Below are 20,856 nucleotides of genomic sequence, written 5' to 3' on the forward strand. Positions count from 1 at the left end.
AAGACATAAAACTCTATTCTTTTTGTTCATAATTGTAAAACAAACCATAGTAATGCTTATTAGGGTAAATACACAAAAATCCCTTTTTTTGTTCAATAATTAGATAACAAACCATGGTAATTGCTCAAAATTCCCTTGAAGTTTTTGACCATTGACTAAATCTCCCATGAGGTTTGGTAATTACAATCACCTCCCCTAAACTTCTTGACACAGTTACAACTAGACCCCCTTTGTAAAGTCCTCTAACAAGAGGCATTAAAATATCCAAAATATCCATGCAATTATTATTAAGGTTTGTTTATACATATAAAACAATATAAATATTATGAATAACAAAAAAGAGAGTTTAAAGTTGTAATTTTACCTTTGAGCAATTGATATGAAGGGCAAATTTAAAATATTAGAAGGGATTGGAGTATTGATTGATATGAAGAAAAAATTTGGAAATAAACATTTTGGTCAAAAGTAACTACACGATTATTTAGGATATTTTTGTGCTTTTTGTTAAAAGATTCTAACAGAGGGTATCTACTTGCAACTGTGTCAAAAAGTTCATGGGAGGTAATTGCATTTACCTAACTTTAGGGGGGGGGGGGGGGTTCAACAATGATAAAAAGTTTTATGGGAGGTTTTAGCAATTTACCCTTTCATTTATTTAAATTTTAAAAAAAAAAAAAAAACTAAAAGCACATCTTATGTTCTCAATAGACAATGTTGAGCCACATTAACCACCATGAAGAGATTTCTAGCTTGCAAATAACAATTTATTCTTTAAACTATATTCTTGTTTTTTTTTTTAATATTTATAACCTATTTTCATTGGTTCAATTCTTGATCATTAAGGTAGATGATGGTTTTCTCTTCTTTATTCCCACCATGTGGTGGGTTAATTTTTCATTCTGTTACCATAAAGCTTACATCATTGGATGACAAGATATCTGTAAGAGCAAGTGATACTTTTTATAGTAGTTCATTGTAAGGTTTTTAGCGATTGAAGGAGCTGAAGTTGGATTCACCATATAGAAGTTCATTCTTGCAAAGGTAATGAGAATTCAAATAGCATTCTAAGAAGGTAATAGATAAAAATTATTAATTTTATTAATGAACCATAATAAATAAGAAAAATAAGAATTTTTGTTAATTCCCATTACCTTTGCAAGAATTTTGCTTGAACATATCTTTATATTGATAAATCATAATAAATGTGATAAACAAAAACAAATTTTATAGATGTAGAAATATAAAAAATTGCAAAATATTTTAAATATATATATATATACAACACAATGGACCTATGGTAGCGGTTATTCATTGTCAACATATAATCTTTTTAATATTGTCGACCTATGCCGACGGTCATTCTTTGCATTGTTGCCTGTTGCCGTCTTACACAATCTAGCTTGGCAATTGTAGTTGTGTTTGAGTATGTATGCTGGCGGTTATGACAGAACTGCTAGTGTACAGACGGTTGAACCCGAACCTTTAGCCACTATTTATTTGTATCTAGGCCAACAGTGTCTACGGTGGAGGTTTAAAAGGCTAAGTTGATGGTTTTGTGACTACTGCTGGACTTCACATCACATCCCTTCACCCATGACTTCACTTAGGCCTGATATCCCTTCCAACAACAAATTTTGCTTAGCCTTTGCATGTTATTATACTAGCCTGAATGTCCCCTACCTGAAGCCGCGTGGGCTTCAAAAAGCTTTTCTTCCTGAATATGGAGTTTTGGCTAATAACTATCTCGTCTCCCTTCCGTAGCAACCCATTTCTTACTGAATATTTCCCTAAATCCCCATTGGTTATGTTTTGGATAATCTTCTGTATGTGCTCGTCACTTTCTCTCTCTGCCTTCAACTCCTCAATCCAGCTGGGAGTCGGGGCTCATATGGCCAACATTTCTTTTCCCTCCCTTCGTAACAGAGCATCTACAACAGAATTTTCTGTCCCTCTTCTAGGATTTTGCTGATGAGTTTCTGTTGATTAGGGGCTGTTATTTTCTGCTCTAGGGTGTGTTTTTAAGCTTCTTTGGTCTATCACAACCTTAAATCTTTCTCCTATCAAATAGGACCTCCATTTCTATACTGCTATGACCAAGGCCAACAACTCTTGGTCGTAGGTCGAAAGAAACTGATATCTCCTCTGCATGGCCTTGCTGAAGAATGCTATCGACCGTCCCTGTTGAGTGAAGGCAGCCACGATCTTTGAGTATGTCTTCAATTTTGGATGGATCTAGGGCTGTAAATGGATCGATGTTAGACTAAGTGGCCTATGGTCAATCGATATATATCATCCTCGACATGTAGGACTATTTGTAGGCCAATGGGAATAACTATACGATCCATGGAGTATTTGCTCTATGTGGACCAACATGCACACACAATCAACACCTCTTTTCAATTATTATTATTATTATTATTATTTATTGTTTTCCTATAAAATAAAATTTGTTTTGACTTATCTCTTTTAAACTTTGTCCACTAGATTAGTTGTTGGTTGAGAAAATGTCTCAACAACCAGGAACAAGTGTGTCATCCCAGTGGAGCCTAATCCCAACTGTTTAGAGAGATTTGTGGGTAGTTCCTATTCATTGGAACAAATCCAACACTCATAAAAAGGTCTATAAATAGAATCCAATATAATGAGTGCACTTGAACTGAGAACATCTCTCTCTCTCTCAGCATAACACTCTCTCTTAATCTCTCTTGATTATTAGCAATTCTAGTTGTGGTAGAAAATAGCCTTCCACTTTGGGCTGTTGAAGAAGTTTGGGCCCCGTGTCCAAACTTGGCAAGAGTTCCTGGATTTTCACATTGTATCATCACAACCTTCAGGTCTGACCTAATAGACTCGATGGACCCAAACCGCTTGGGTCGGTTATGGTTTCAGGAACTGGAATCGGTGTGTCGGTTCCAGGTCCTGATATAGTGTCTTGATTATTATCAATTCGAAAGTGGTTCCACCCAATCCCGAACTGATTCAGACTTGACCTGAGCTATATTCATATAATACATAATATATATTAAATAAATTATATATAATATGTATATAAAATATATATTATATTTAATATATATTAAACATATTTATTTATTAATTATAATCGGGTCCCAAACCGATTATCTCAAAAACTGATCGGTTCCGTTCCGAGTCTGAAATTCTAGGTCCTCAATATTTTTATTGGCTCGGTTTCAATCCTAGTTGGCCCTTGCCCAGACCCGACCCATTGACAACCCTAGATCTACTTTTGCCCTATTGAGGATATTAAATGGCCAAGATATTTTGATTCTCTCGACTTTGAACTGCCATTTGCTCTTCTTTTAGACTTAGAAAAAAGTTGACCCAACCCAACCCCAAAAAACAGGATTAGGGTTTCATATTTCATTATTACCTTAATTTGAGAATGACCTAATTGGATTGGGTTGGTTTGGGTCATGGGTCAACCCGCTAACGCAATTGTTAGGTCTAATTGGGAGGGGCCATGCACGCGGGATAAGTGAATATCGTGCAAAGGGACAGATGGCGCCAAACGGGCGTGTGGGGCAATTGTGGGGTGAGAGCCAGTGGGGCGCAGATTTGAACACCCTTGGACGCCATTATGACGATGGTCGAGCGCTTCCACGAACTGCTCCCAAGAGGGCTGCGGGTATTATTCTAGGAACTAACAGTACCACTCAACAACCCTCCCTTGGAATCCCAAGCACGCCACCTGAATGGCTGAACCCACTAATCCTCTGTAATGCCCTGAAGAGAAAAATATTGTTGTAGCAGCACTAACCATATCCGGTAAGATTCTTCTCGCTGAACTTTTGGCAGCTCCAGCTTAGGTTTCCGTGCTCCCCCATACTGGCTAACCCACCTGTTCAGTTGGAAGCTTCTGCTTCCCGAGTTCTGTGGGTTCATGTCACCATTCCCTCCTGTCGGTGGTGGAGGTCCCAAGCGCTAGCTCTAGGATCTCTGTCTGATACCAAAATGTTATCAATCTCCTTCCATTGCCGGGATGGGGACGGCTTCTTCGAGCTCCAAGAAAAGATGATTTGATATTCCATTCTCAAAGGAAGGTTACATATATAGATCGTTTGGCCGTAACTTGTAAAAGATGAAAATAGAAATAAAGGGCAAATGATTATCGTTGATGGGAAAATCGTAGAGAATTAATATTCCTGCTATCACTAACCAATTTTGGAATCTCGTGCGATCCGTTATTTCTGCAGTAATCCATTATTCTTGAGGAGGAGGTCCACAGTCGGCCTCTCAACTCAAGTGCGCTTAGTGGTAACATCCAATAATTGATCAATGAGAACCCGACCAGTTGGAAAATGGTGGAAGATATAAAATTAAATCATGCTTGTCATGCTACACTGAAATTTTAACTAGAAAGACAAAACATAATGCTTCAATTCCATTCATTGTTATTTAGATATTGGGTAGAAACCCGGTAATGGTAATTTAGTCATTAGTTGGGTTAGGGACTTAGGGTTGAAGCCTGAATTTGAGGCTAAAAGTTGGTTAAATAAGCAATTTAAACAAGTGTGTGTGTGTGAGTTTGTGCTAGATAGTACGCACAAAATCCTCTCCGGCCAGTCATAGCAATTACAGCAACTGTACCGCCTAGCAAAGATTTCATTTTCAACTGTCTCACTTGAATTTCCATTCAACTTGAGGTAAATGATTTCCTACAATGTTATCTTTTGTTAATAAAATACTGGAATAAGTTGGTTTATTCGTATCTTGTTGACAAATTGAACACTACAAAAATGGTTCCCTCACTGCTAATGGTAGTGTCTCCCTTGAAGCCACCACGCTTCTCCTGTGTCAATGCTGGTTGGTTCAATTATTCTACAATCTTGTATTTCCCTTTGCCACACATCCAATCCCTTGCTTTGCTCTGCAAAATTTTTTAAGACCCCGTTTGGGAGGGTTTCTGTGTGCAGTGATTCAGGCATGATGGTTGAACACCTGTGTTCCAGATAAAGCTATTTGGAGTTGCTTCCTATTTCGATCATGTTTCTGGTATCCGAAACACAGCAATCCACTTTTTGGATTTTCACGAATTACAACTTCTGATATTCCCTTATGAGACTCAGACCCAGCTTGAAACACCAAAAGCCACATTCTAAAAGCTCTCCCAAACGAGCATTTTTGTGAATATCATTCAAAATAAACAACTGGAAGATCATAATGCATAAACTGGCCCCAACCCCATGGACGATGCTAAAATTAGCTAATTTCTCGTTCATCTAAACACGGTGGGCCTAAACATTGTCCCAGCCCAAAATTAGCCGAAAATTTTGAGCCCGCTAAATAAAGATAAAAATGTCGGGTCTTGGGCTTACCTAAGTTGTGTGTTTTTGTTGTAATGCTTTTTCTTTAGATTTCTCCCCTCAGTTTTGGACTGGATTGAGAAGGTGAGTAGGGCTGTCCATGGACTTCGAAAAGTCCAATACCTGATTCAATTCGGAATCCAGTTATTTCAGATCTGGTTGTTACTTGTTAGAGCATCTACAATAATTAGATTGGATGCAAATTTAACCCCTTTTGATCTAGTAAAATTCGAGTCTGATAAAAATTTGTTATTTATGTATATATGAAGTATAATTATATAAAATTTATAATTGTTAAGTTTAATACTTTATATTTATATATACTTAATATATATATATATAAATTAAAAAATAGATTTTTTAAAATTTCTTTTTTTAATTTTTTTGATATTTTAAGCATGACTAAATGATTGCAGATTAAATCCGAATCTGATTCAAAATATGACGTGGTAATCGGATTGATCTCTGGTTCGAGTCCTGATGTGCTGTGACGGTAGCCCCGTTCTCCAGCTTAAATCTGTTAAATCCAAGGGAAACAAACTCAATGCTGAGGAAAGTAACCCCAACTCCCCAAGTCTCAAGGGGCAATTGGGACTGTTATGTAGTGAGAGCCTGAGAGGTATTGTGGGTGTCATAACTCGTAACCCAGAATTAATCATATTTAATTGGAAAAATCCTTGCATCCTTATCAATCATATATTTCCAGCCAAGGTTTTAAAAACCGGACCAGACATACAACTGTTTTGGCTACCGGTTCCTGGGTCAAATGTCCAATTGGAATGGATGGTCCGTTCTGATTTAAAAAATAATAATAATTATAAAAAAATAATTAAAATAAAACCATGTTTTCAGCATTTAACATATTTTTTGTTTAATGGGCTACTGTAAGTTACAACAACAACCGGTCCATTAACTAGACGGTTTATAGTAGCGGTAACTCCGTAACTGGCTGACATGCCAAACTGTGGGTCATCTTGGTTTTGAAACCCAGTCCGTTTATCAACCTATAAGAGTGCCTGGTTCAAAGTGACAAAGTTGAATGGTCTGACCACTGGGTAAACCATTGAATACTAAAAATCAATAATACTCTAAATTAATTTATAAACTTTTTTACTTAATTTTTTAAGCCTCATCAACTACTAAAGTTGAATTTTATTGAAAATTGCCAAAAACATTGGTATAAAGAAACCTGTACATTTGAGCTCGGTCAAATGCACCACCTTGTTCAGTCTTTTCAAACCTGGTTGGCTCGGAAAAAGGAAAAACCAACTGGGTCATAGATAACGGTCCTGTAAACAATTTTTAGAATTTTAAAGAGTAGGAGTTGCTATGGCATTGACGACCTTTCCAGAATCCAGATTTAGGAAAGTAAAAGTGTAACACCCACTCATGGGCCTAGAATTAAAAAACCAAGCTCGGCCCAAACATAAAACCTGAAAACTGCCACTCTTGTAAGGAGTCTAAAGGTGAATGAAATCGTCACCATGTCGGTAGAATGGGATAGTAGGAAAATTGAATCAATTTTTCAGGTGGATTGTCACAGTCAAATTCATCAGACCCTAATTTCTCATCAGTTTACCTTCTGATAAAATCATCTGGAAGAGTTCAAAATCGGGTGAGTATGAGGTTAAGACCGTCTACAATTTCTTCATGTCAAAACAGGCCCCATCTTCGGGATACCAATGGGATTGGAATCTTATATGGAAAAGTAAAATTCCAATGAGATTTCAAATATTCATGCGGAAGGCATGGTGGAATGGTGTTTCCACTAAAGACAAATGATGTGTTATTGCAGAAAATGAGAGAAAATGCTATCTGTGCAAGATCAAAACAGAAACTTGGCAACATGTGTTTTTTGAGTGTCCTTGTGCTCAAGCAGTATGGCTATCAGCAAATCTGGGAATAAACCCAAAACTCATAAAAGGCAAGGGGCTATATACAATCATACAAGAATGGATGTCTTCTAAACTAAGCTGCCTATGTAAAGAAGAAAAACAAGAATTCCTTGCAAAATTCTTTATAATATTCAGATTAATATAGGATATGAGAAATGCAGCGGAGCACAAGAAGAAAACCATCAACTCAGCATGCTTAATCAATCACACGTGCTGGTACATAGTCCCAAATGAAGCAATACAGTCAACCCAACCCACCCGTCATTCATGCATTCCCATATCATCTTAGTTGCTCAATTCAAATTGTTTATCGACGTGTCCTTTAACTCTTCATCTGGCATGGCAGGAACAGAAGCTTAGATTATCACAGCAAATGATAAGGAGATCTTCTCAGGCAGTAGAAGGGTCACAGCAGCTAACCCCCTTCAAGCCGAATGGTGGGCCCTCTTACATTGCATTCAATATGCCACAAAGATAAAGATGAAGATGAAGAGAGTGGCTATATTTTCTGACTCAAAAAGCGTGGTAAACAGTACCTGTATAGGTAAAGAAATGGAGTGGCAAATTCACAACATCAAACATAATATTTTACACCTCTTATCCTTTTTTGACATAACTGTAATAGCCCATATAAATAGGAATATGAATAAGGCTGCACATGAACTTGCTCACAATACTTGTAAATATAATATCATGGTCAAACGTATGAACAGTTAATGTTTTGCTATAAGTAATTGAAGCTTTCCGAGGTTTACAAAAAAATAAAAAACATAGGCATAGCTCCATGGTTGCGTTGGTTGATAGAGTAGTAGGCCGACCTTCCAGTTCTACCAATAAAATAAAATAAATGAACAAAATATTGCAACACAAAATTAAAAAAAGGGGACGGAAGTGATGCTTCAGTGATGGGCCCCTTGGGTTAGATGAAGAGAAGGATTGAACTGACTATTCAACAAATCCGATTAATTTTATTGTAAAATGAGTAGTAGTAGTAGTTGATGAAGTAAGATATATTTTCCAAGAAACGCCCTCCGTTTTGCACATTAGCTTGGACTTCAGAAAATGAATTGCGATCCACCGGTGGGTGAAGTTTCTTCATCCCATCTCCATTAACACCAACACGTGTATTTATATTTCTAAGTTTTAAACAGTTATGGAGTTTGGACTTCTGGGTTGTGTTTGGTGGCCTAAACTCAACTGATATATATTCTTTTCCATATGGGGGAAAAGGTTGTCAAGGCCTATTATTGCCTTGTTTGATTCATAGCATTACAACAACACCAGAACAAGTAGTAGTTAGGCACTAGTCATGTCTCTCTTGTTTGAGATTTCTCCCCGCAACAAAAGAACATTTTTATACTCTGCACCAAACAAAGCCCACCCAACCAGAACAAAGGGTTCGGGGTTCCTCCCAATTATACTCCTTATGCAACAAGTCAGAGCAAGAGATCCCAGAACTTATCTTATTGCTTTTGAACCCCATTCTTTCAAAGATTATTCCAAAAATTCCAACATTTCTCGATAGGGTGCATCGAGCACCACAGTTAATGGATAGACAATGTGGCATCAAGCGATGTTGCATGTAAGATGAAAGGGTGTGATCAGGGTGATGTGAAGTTTGCGGAGTTGGTAAATTCATAGATTTTCCTTCATTCTTTATATTAATGCTGTATACTTGTAATCGTTTCCTTCTAGAAAGTCCAAAACATACTGGGTCTGATGGTGTGCATTAGCAGATGTAAATTATTGTGTGGAAGTGGAATGGGTAGGTAGTGGGCCCCATTTGTAACCCAAGCCCGCTAACTCCTTTGGAGTTTGGAGTTCCTACTCCCTGTATACCACTGACATCTAACAAATTGCCATTTAAGTTGTCACCAACTACCAACCAACTGACCAAGTAGGAAGTGGAAGGGGCTCGAGGGGGGTGGGGCCGTGGAGACCTCCTCACACCTGGCGCATACATCTACAGTATTTATTGGTTATTATTCACGGAAGATTCCTAATACATGGTGGATGTGCAGGCGCCTATTTGTGAGGAGCAGATTCCGTTACGGGGCCGTGGAGGGAAAGGAGTTAGCAGTACGAACATGAACGTATGAAAAGGCCCACTCATAACGGTAAATGAATTGTATTTTGTAGCATTTAAAATATTTACTTATTAAATATAAGAGGCTAACCATGAATTTCTCTCTATATATATATTGCAAAAGAGAGTCCACGTCACCATGTCTCTTCTTATTTTAAATCTCCATTCTTAATTTTTTTTTGAATTTTTTATTTTTTTAATTCCATATAATTATCTATTAGACCAATAAGAAAATTACATAGGCTTAATTATTTCTAACAACTATAATACTTTCCCTCACTTTCTCTTAAATTGTCTCTAATTCCAATTTATCTCCTAAATTATATCTAACTCCTATTTATATCTTAAATTATTTTAGTAGAGATGTTATCTCCTAAACTATCTATAATTCCTATTTATCCTCCCCTCACTATTTATTTATATCCATCTAAAGAAAGTTTCAGTTTAAAAATTTTCAGAATTATTTAAATATTATAAAATTATATACTAGCTATAAAATATTTATTCAAAACAGAAAAATTATTTATAATATTTAATAATATTCATATTATTAATAATTCTATATTTTTACAAAATTCATCATGAAACTATGTAGTAACAATATAGATTATAATTTTATGAATTATTCAATTTAAATGTTATTCAAAGAATAAAAAGTTAACATTATTTAAATATTTCAATTACTAAATATCATAATTAATGAAACATTAAAAATAGATAAATAATTATATAAAAATATTTAATATTATGTAATAACATTAAAATAAATAAATTCAAATAATGAAAAACTTTAAATATTTTACATATTATTTAAATATTTAAATAACAAAATATTTAAAATGACTAAATTTTAAATATTTAAAATAATGAAATTATGTAATAATTTTAAGAAATTTCTTAAAAGTAGAAAAATAATTCTAATTGATTTCATAATATTCATATTAATAATAAATTAATATTTTAAAAATTAATAATGAATTATGTAATAATAGTATTAATTATAATGTTATAGATTATTAAATTCAATAAATAATTCATATTTTAAAATTTAAATAACAATATTATTTAAATAATTAATTTCACTTTTATCAATTAGTAATTATAGAAAATAACTTTAAAAATTATTATTTATTAGTAATAATTTTACAATCATAGTGTATATTCATTATATATACTAAAATTAATTTTTATTTTATTTTCAGTTATTACTTATCGTATTTTTTGATAAATTTGTTTTCAATAATTATTTATAAATCTATTTTTGTTTTTTATTTAATAGTAAATTGTTAATAATTATTGGAGATTAAACAACTATTATTTAAATTTTGAAATTTAATTTATCATATTTATTGTTTTTTAGTTATAAATTTATTTTTAGTAATTATGTATTTCTTATAATTTATTAATTAATATTTATTAGAGATTAAACTATTATTTGAGAGTACACTATTTATTGACTAATTTAATATATTTTTAGTATTTATTGTATTTTTGTAATTATTGTATTTTTATTAGATATATATTGTGTTTCCATTATAAATTTATTTTCAATAATTATGTATTTCTTTTATAATTTTTAATAATTATTGGAGATTAAACTATTGTTATTTATTAGAAATTAGACTATTAGTGAAACCGATTGATTGGGAGTTTGTCACTCGAAACCGATTGACCATTAGTGACCCGATAACTCGGTTTGTATCAGTTTGGGTCTATTTTTTGTTTGGTTTGTTTGTTCAAAAGATTTAAATTTAAAATTTAAATTTAAATTTATTAAATTATAGTGGTATTATTAAAAAAATGAAATTTATGATATAAAATATTTTAGACTAAGAAATATGGGAATTTTTCCACTTTTTCGTATTAAAAATTATATTTAAAATTTAAAATATTAATATATATCTATGGTCGAGTTAGTTCAGTTTTGGTCAGTTTACAAATGGCCAAATCGAAACTAACCAAACTTGGTCGAATTGAAAAATTGCCAAACCAAAGCTGATTAGATATACTAGAAAACTGATCAACTTGAGTTGAGTTCGATTGGATTGGTTATTAAAAAGTTAAAATATAAAACAATTATATACTCCTACGTATTTCTATTATTTAACTTTCACTTAATAATGTCCGTGCATCGCACGGTTCCCCACTAGTATATATACTAAAGTAGAATGATGCCACAACATGGCCTGAGCTTTCTCCATATTACCCCAACGCAACCCCTCTCATTTTAGACTTCCTTGCTCCCTCATGAAGCGACCTCATCACTCCCTTCTCCCTCTCTCATAATGACACCTCATCATGCCTGGCCTAAAAACAAAATAATGGTGTGAATAGGTGAAATATTGTGAACGTAACCATCCCAGAAACTCTCTCAATAGCATAGGTTGTTGGCCCCCAACAACCAAAGTTTTTCCACATTCTTTCCTCGTTTATCCCTTTGGATATCCCTTTCTAAAACTATTCCTAAAGTCTCTCTCTACCAAAATCTAATCTAATCTATTCAAGTGGCACCACTATCCCCACTTTCTCCCAAATAATCTATAATTCATATTTATCTCTTAAATTATCTCTAATTTAGTAGAGATTCTCTCCTAAATTATCTCTAATTCCTATTTATCCTCTCTTCCATTTTTCATCTATATCTATCAAAAGAAAGTTTGAATTAAAAATTTTAAGAATTATTTAAATATTATAATAAAATTATGTAATAACATTAAAATATTTATTAAAAACAAAAAAAAATCATAGATTTAATAATATTCATATTATTAATAATTTTATACTATTATGAAATTCACAACGAAATTTTGTACTAACATTATAAATTATAATTTTATGAATTATTCAATTTAAATATTATTCAAATAATAAAAATTAAAATTAAAAAACAATGTTATTTAAAATTTCAATAACTAAATATTATAAATAACAAAATGTTAAAAAAATATTATATAGCAAAATATTTAATATCATGTAATAAATTTAAAATAAATAAAATTTAAATAATGAAATTATGTATAAATTTTAAATATTTAAAATAACAAAATTATGTAATAAACTTAAAAATTTTATTAAAAGTAGAAAATCGTTATAATAGATTTTATAATAGTTGAATTAATAATAATTTTATATTATACAAAACTAATAACAAAATTAAGTAATAATAGTATAACTTATAATTTCATGGATTATGAAATTCAATAAATAAGTAAGATTGAAATAACTAAATTGTGATATTATTTAAATAGATGAATAATATTGTAAATTTCAAATTTTAAATATTTTAGATATTAAAAAATTAATAACTAAATAATATTTTAAAAAATAAATTATGTTAAATAAATAAATTATGTAATAACCTTAAAATTTTTTTCAATAAACACAAAAATAATTATAATAGATGATATTATTGAAATAACTAAATAGTGGTATTATTTAAATAGATGAATAATATTGTAAATCTCGAATTTTAAATATTTTGTATATTAAAAAATTAATAACTAAATCATATTTTAAATATTATTTAAAAACAAATAAATTATATTAAATAAATAAATTACGTAATAACCTTAATTTTTTTTTTCAATAAACACAAAAATAATTATAACAGATTTAATAATATTTGATAATAAGAATATAAAATATAAGTAATTTAAATTTTTAAATATTATTCAAATAATGAAAATGGATTAAATAATTTAGAGGTATTGAAGCTTTCAAATAACAATAACAGGTAATAACTTTCAGAAAAAAAATTTTTAATAGATATTAAAAATGGAATAGTATTTGCAATTATTAATGTATTAATAATAAAAATATTATTTAACTTATATCAATTAAAAATGATAGAAAATAATTTTCAAAAAATTGATATTTATTAATAATAATTTTAAAATCTTAATTTATATTTTTTATATATTTATATATACTATAGTTTATATTTATTGTATTTTTTGTAATTATTTATTGTATTTTTGTAATAAATTTATTTTCAATATTTATCTATAAATTTATTTTTATTTTGTTATTTAATAGAAAATTTTCAATTACATCTACTTGTATATACTAAAATAGAAACATGCTATGTCATGGCCTAAGATTTATCCCTTACCCCAATTGAGAACTTTCGGACACTCTTCATTTTAGCCTTTCTCCCTCATGAAGCCACCTCATCAATCCTTTCTCCCTCTCTCATAATGAATTATTTAATTTGTTTAATTAATTGATAGTATTAGACAAGGTTCAAATTATCGACACGTATCGGCCCGTATCGGCCGATAAGTATCGTTCCGGGACCCCTTTGATACGCCCCTACAGTGGGTGTAACGGGGGTCTAACTGATTCAAGGTGTGGAGGCCGCCTAAACCAGATCCCCTGAACCAGTTGCGAAAAAAAAAAAAAGTGCCAAAAGCTATATCAATTCGCCTGATACGCCCATACCAGCGTATCGATATTTTGAACCTTGTTATTAGAAATACATTATTTAATATTATTTATTAATTAATTATGGTATTTATTTATTTAAATACCTTAATTAATAAAAATATTGTTAATTAATGAATTATTAATTAATTATATCAAAATCTCGTTAATTAATTAATAGTGTTTTCATAAATACTATTTATTAATTAAATAATTAATAACAAAAATATCATTAGAAAATACCATAATTAATTACGGTATTTATTTATTTATTTATTTATTTTAGGTATTTTGATAATTTTGGTAAGCTCGAGGGGTGTTTTAGTCAATTTGGGTCTAAGGGGCTTAAAACAAAATTCTAAAATAATGGTTGGTATATTGGGTTAAAAAAATGAAGGGTGGTGATGGATTTTAGTATTTACAGTGGTTTTGCATGTACAAGCCAATGAAATTGTCCAAAGTGGGGCTTTTAGGAATGTTGAATCGATTGGTGGGGTCAGATTGGCCTAAATAGGCTTGAATTAGTCAAATCTAGAGGGGTAGTGATTCAGTTAATTTATTAACTTCGTAACAGAATCTTGGTGTGATGGAAGGGAAAATGAGGGAATTTTTTGTTGAAATTTGGTAGGGTGGTGCTTTTGAGCATTGTGGGTTGATTGATAGGGTAAGATTGTCCCAATAATGCCAAGATCGGGCAGATTCAGAAAGGACTTTGATCTAGTCAATACGAAGCTTTGAAATAGAATCTTGGTGTAATGGAGGGATAAACAAAGGTATTTTGAACTGAAATTTTGTGGGTAGAGCTTTTAGGGTGTCTAGGATCTTATGGAAACATCTGATTGATTTTGGAGGGCCAAAATCACAGAAATTTGGGTCAATGAGAGCATCCAAAATGGAATATTTGTTCGATGATGGGAAATGGAGGAATTTTAGGTTGAAAATTTATGGGTAGATGTTTTTGGTGTGTCTAAGGTTCAATTGTATAGTCTAATTGATTCGGATGTGTTAGGATCAAGGAGATTTGGGTTGTGGGTGCTTCAAGTTAACTAAAGGATTCGAAAGGAAATCTTGGTTTGATAAAAGAATAAACGGAGGGGGATCTTGGATTGAAATTTCAGGGTAAGATATTTTAGGAGGTCCTAGGTCTAATGAATTAGAGCAGTCTGATTAGGTGTTTGGGGTAAATTGGTGTTTTGGCAATAAATTGAGAAAAAATCAGATGCTGATAATAAGGTTTTTAGAAGTATTGGTCTTTTGGATCATTTGGTGGGATTTGATTGGTCCATAAATGGTATGACCAAGGGCATTTAAGAAATGAATATCTTGATTAATGAGATAACCCCAATTAAAATCTTAGTGTGATGAAGGGTTAAATGGGAGATATCTGTGATGAAATTTTGTGGTAAGGTGTTTATAAGTATCTATCACTCTTTAAAAGCACATTAACTCTAATTGTCAATTCGATTAAAAAATCCCATGCATAACAGGGTTCCGACTAGTTAATTACATATAATACAAATAAATCTCCTCTGCCGTTTGATCTGGCATGAATTCGGATTTGCTTTTGCTGCTTAAATAGCGTGTCTCATACCAGAATATCTCCTCATGAATGAGAAGTAAGGAAATGTTCCAAATGTACGCTTCAAAGTGTTTGTAAAGTTTACGTGAGGTGCGGTCTGTGGGAGCAAATTCAACTCCTCTCGCATGGCTCATCTCTCTCGGGAGAAAATAAACGAGGACAGATATTTATGTCAACGAGTAAGAATCTTGTGATCTAAGACTTTGGCCTGGTGTCATAGCTGTGGCCCACCCGACTCAAAACATCCAAGCAGAGGAGTAGATAAGTAAATCCTTTACATAATTACATCCTACACCCCTAGCATCAGTTAAAATTATTTAATTTTGGGATTGTAGTTGATTTAGGCAATCTTTAAATTTTATTATTAATAAAAATAAATTTTTAATAGAATTTTTAGAATAGAATAATTTTTTCTTAAAAAATATAAAAGAAAAGATAAAAACACTGTTTATCTCCTTTCTCCTTCACACCTTGGAACAAATTATTTCTCTTTCTTGATGCCTCATCAAGTATATTTCTCGTTACTCTTTTGATATTTTTAGCATGCACAATTCAACTCAAAATTTATGTGGGCGTAAATTTTGTACTGTACCCCGTTCTTTTGCTTTCATTTATACATGCACTCACCTTCCACCCATTTCAATTGTTTCTCACTTCTCTTAATAAAGTTAAAGTGGGGACCGCATCATATTGCCTCCTTGCTCCTTAGTTTATTCCTACGTACGTAGACACCTCCATTTTTCTTTCATTTAGGTTGTATTAGTTACCGTTGCCATTTCAAGCTCAAACATTTATAAAGGCAATGGCATTAGGTGTGTGTCTTGTTGGTTTTTTAACATAAAACTTTTTGTTTGGTTGGTACTTATGTTCAGTAGGTGTTCAACATATGTTTTGAGCTAGTATTATTATGTTTGGTACTGGCATTGTTAATTATCTACTTATAACATTAACATTTAAATAAAATGTTTATATTCAATACAACACCACCCTATTATGCATTGTTTCTCATCTAATGGCCAATATAAAAAGTAGATATTTTTTTTATAACTGGCTAATTATTACACATATGATGATGCACTAAAATATATATCTAACATGCTACGTAGATGCCAATTAAGAGCTAACCAGGTCATTAGACTATTTCTTCAAATGGACTGGACTGGTGTAGGAAATATCAACTTGGCATTTCTCCCAATATCTCTTGATTTATTTTTCTAGTATAAATGTTCTATAACCGTTTTAAATGAAAGCAGCTAGCCCCCAACCAAATAAATTGATTTTTAAATTTAAAAAATGTCTTTGGTGGTGTTGATGTGACAGCGTTCCAATTAGAAACAACCACAGTACCAAGTATCACCTTAAAGTTGAAAGAAAAGTAGACACAAAATTTGTACTTCCAATGCAATTTGTATTGCGTAACCAAATACAGCATTGCAAACTCTCTTTCCTCCTTACTGCTACTGTCCAATGCTCTCAAATAGGAGTGTCAATTGGACTTCCGATCTGGCCCAATATGAGTCCATTATAGATGGACCATCCAATCCGATCAATACATTAGACTATTTTGGACCAGTCCAATTTAATGTCTGAACCATCCAATTTATTCAAATTGGTTTTAATTTAGAATGGTTCTAGCCCAAACCTGGTCCATTGGCACCTATATTCTTATCTTCTATGGATATGGATGGACTACATATTGATTGAATCTAACCCAATTCAATATAAATTAATTATGGATGGAACATGTCGAGTCCAATTCAATAAATAGTTTGAACCATTAAATCTGGGCTGGTTAAATTCAATGTCTCATTGGCCTATCCAATCTTTACAAATTGATTTTAATTTGGATTGAATCCAATCCAAAACAGGTCCATTTGACACCCCCACTTTCGAAATTATGATTTTATTATACCTTGAATTTGAAATTCTTTGAATAAATACCGTATAGAAGTTGTGATTATTACCATACTATTTAAAGAGTGCTAAATGATGGAAGAATAAAAAAAAAAAAAAACAAAAATGTTCGATGTTTCTTGATCTCTCTTGAGAGGATATTGTTCAAGCTGCTCAAAAAAAGGTTCACACGAGGAACTTTTCAATTTTCACCACTACATTTAATTAACAAGGGCACCCACCCCTCCTTTGTAGAATTGAAATTCAGCCTAAGAAAATAACAAGTTTCATTAATGAATACATCACGCGTGTGGGAGTAATAGAAATGATGGATTAGCCTTGTAAAATGAATGGTGTGTTGTTGTGCACATCCCGATCCCGCCATGCTAACAAGTAATAAGTCCAGTGGTCTCCTATAACCCGTGCAGTTAGGGGTGTTAATGGATCGGTTTTAGGTTGGATTTTGTCCAAATCAAAATCTATTTGGATGAATTGGACAGACCAATAAGACATTGAATTAGAACGGATCAACATGACATATTGCATTGGACCTGGTCCACCCATAATAAATTTATATTGGATTGAGCCAATATCTGATCCATTGATAGAAGATAAGAATATAGGTATCAATGGATCAGGTTTGTTTTAAAACCAATCTAAATTAACAGGAATTTGTGAACCGATCCAAAATATTCATTGGAATGAATTGGACTAGGTCCATTTGTAATAAAATCACATTCGATTGGATCGGGATTGGACGAAATCCGGTCCAATTGACACCCCTACGTGCAGCCCATGCCATACACATACACATGTTATACATAGTGTGGTCGTCAATTTGGGCCATCCAATCAAATGCGGACGTTTTTCTCGTGGGGCACATGTCTAAGCGGGCCTATTTGATTTGGATTGTTAGAATTCAATTCAGACTATGCAGGCGGAATTACTTTGGGATGTTCGTTAGTTCGTTGGAATACGACTTTGAGTTGAGTTGCTTTCCCACTTGACTTCACTGCTGATGTGATGATTCCGCTTGTGGGACCATATTTTTTAAGTGCCTTTTGATTTGAAGAGTACAAATGACAAATGATTACAAGCTTAATCGTATCAAATGGGTGGCAGTCCATGGCATAGACATGAAGATATCAGAGAACCAGAACCCCCTCTATAAATTAATGGAGAAATCCCCGTTAAATGCGGGGTTGGCTTTAACGATGTCTTCACCAACACTTTTTCTTTTGGCTTGGCTTCATGGATTTGATTCAATTATCAACGGCTTTACTATTTTCTTTAATTCACTTTCTCTTTTTGTTTTTGTTTTCTTTTACATTTTCTCTTAAATAATCACAATATTTATTCTGTTGATTTGACTCATTTCTTTTTTATTTCTAAAACTACGGAATCATAGACGGAGATTTAGCCCGCACCTCCCTCCATTATCCGTATGTAAAGGCGGTTTTCCGGAGTTGTTGGTTACTCAAGCAACTCGAATATTCTTCATATTTTCAATTCAATCAGTACTACAAGTGTGTGTTGGTGGACTGGTTTCCTTCCCTTAAAGAAGGGTCTATCGAGCAATCTTTAGTCGTTTACTCTTTGGTTTTGAGATCATCGGCGATAAAATGGTATAATTAAATTGCATTTTTCTTTTACTTTCATTTTTCGGGGGGCCGGCCGGCCGGGCCCGGGGGGTTTCTAAAATTTCATCTTGACCATGGACGATAGGCCCTGGACCCACTAGACACGCCACACCCTGTCTCAACCTTAGGCAGATCAGTCGGTTCGGATCTCTTGGGAAGTGAACGACTGATTTGTTTACGCCAATAAAGTTTCCCGGTAAGCATGAGTAATACAAAAATAAAAAAATAAAAAAAGAAGACAACACCAACACTTGTTGAAACAAAAGCAAGCAAAATTTAAGGAACAATGACACCTCGCTGGTGTACAGTTAGTAGGTCGCGTCTCGGTCTCTTGCACCATACCTCTCTTGAATCTCTCTCTGAGCCCACCCTATTCTCATTATTTATTTAATAATTTAAGTTTATTACATGTCACGAGATATCCCGTCCCCCTCACTCCTCCCTTCACAACCACGTCCCCTCTAAATATGATTCCAATCAAACCCCTCTTTGGACTCGACACTCTTCTTTCCTTCTGCAATCCGGTCTAGCTAATCCCTCTCTTTCTCTCTCTCTCTCTATTCTATCCCATTGCAATTTTGGTCTATTCCCTCTTTCAGATTCCAGATCTCTCCTTCTCTCTCTAGTACCAAGTCATGAAGAGCAGCAGCAACAACAACAATACCAAGGTGATTCTCATCCACCCCTCCGTTCACAAGCAAGGAGTGCCCCATCGAGTTTGGCTTCTCGCTTTTGTTACTTTCTTCACTTTCGCCTTCCTTCTTACTCTCTTCAATACTAGAGATTCTGCAAAATCAACGGCCGCAACCACCTCTGTAACCTCCTCCTCTTCTGTCTCGGGTCATTCGCGGTTGCCCAAGAGCGTTGCCGATGCCCTCCTCCACTACGCCTCCATCTCTAACGTCACCGGCCGGATGTCAGATGCGGAGCTCAAAATGATCACCGACGTCCTCCAGCGCTGCCCCTCTCCTTGCAATTTTCTCGTATTCGGCCTCACCCCCGAGACCCTTTTGTGGAAGGCTCTGAATCACTACGGGCGGACGGTCTTCCTCGACGAGAGCGAGTATTACATTGCGAAATTCGAAGAAAAACACCCCGACATGGAAGCGTACGACGTTCAGTACACAACCAAGGTGAGCCAAATGAAAGATCTCATCGCGTCTGCGCGGGAGCAGCTCCACAACGAATGCCGACCCGTACAGAACCTACTCTTCTCCGACTGTAAGCTGGGGATCAACGACCTCCCGAATCACCTGTACGAGGTTGCTTGGGATGTGATACTGGTGGACGGACCGCGTGGCTATTACCCGTCGGCGCCGGGCCGCATGTCGGCGATCTTCACATCGGGAGTGCTGGCGAGGAGCAAGAGAAGCGGAGATAGGAAGACGCATGTGTTTGTCCATGACTTCAACAGAGAGGTGGAAAGAGTTTGCAGCGATGAGTTCCTGTGCAAGGAGAACCTGGTGGAGTCGAAGGACTTGCTTGGGCATTTCGTACTAGAAAGGATGGATGCAAAGACGTTCCAATTCTGTCGCAATCGCACCACATCGTTACCGTCGGCATCATCATCGTAGAAGCATCGTGAGTCGATGATTCTGGGATTAATTTCTTATGTCTCTGTTTATGTTTAGTAATATTTTTCCATTATATTTTGTTAAATTGTGAAAACAGTGTATCTTCATACACTTAAAGAAAATGAAGAAATGTGAAATTTTGGTTAAACAGAGTGTCGGTGCTGTAGGGAGGATTAAAAGTTTAGAGAGAAAGAGAAAGAGAAAGAGATTCTATTCTTTAATTTTCTTTTGTTTTGGAGATAATTTTAATGGGGATGGTCATGTGAGGAGGGGATACAGCATAGATGCACTTTAATGGTCACGTGGTAAAGTGTTTAATTCTCAATTCCCACATCCAGGACCCTGGAGCGTGTGCGAATTGGTGGATGAAAGTTCTATTGAGATTTTGGGATGAGATCTTGACCCTTGTTTGTCGGTGGGGTGCATGGGGAACATCTCCCGTG

General features: G+C 33.8%; 1 protein-coding gene across 1 annotated transcript; it reads left to right on the forward strand.

Annotated features, from left to right (window-relative positions):
• Positions 1–19,259: 19,259 nt before the first annotated feature.
• On the forward strand, positions 19,260–20,634 carry LOC104601714 (protein IRX15-LIKE-like). The gene has a single exon (XM_010265146.3). The coding sequence runs from the start codon at positions 19,475–19,477 to the stop codon at positions 20,411–20,413; it is 939 nt and encodes a 312-aa protein (XP_010263448.1). The 5' UTR covers positions 19,260–19,474; the 3' UTR covers positions 20,414–20,634.
• Positions 20,635–20,856: the final 222 nt, after the last annotated feature.

The sequence above is a fragment of the Nelumbo nucifera genome, chromosome 1, assembly GCF_055504915.1.
Source record: "Nelumbo nucifera cultivar China Antique chromosome 1, China Antique-T2T, whole genome shotgun sequence".
NCBI lineage: Eukaryota > Viridiplantae > Streptophyta > Magnoliopsida > Proteales > Nelumbonaceae > Nelumbo > Nelumbo nucifera.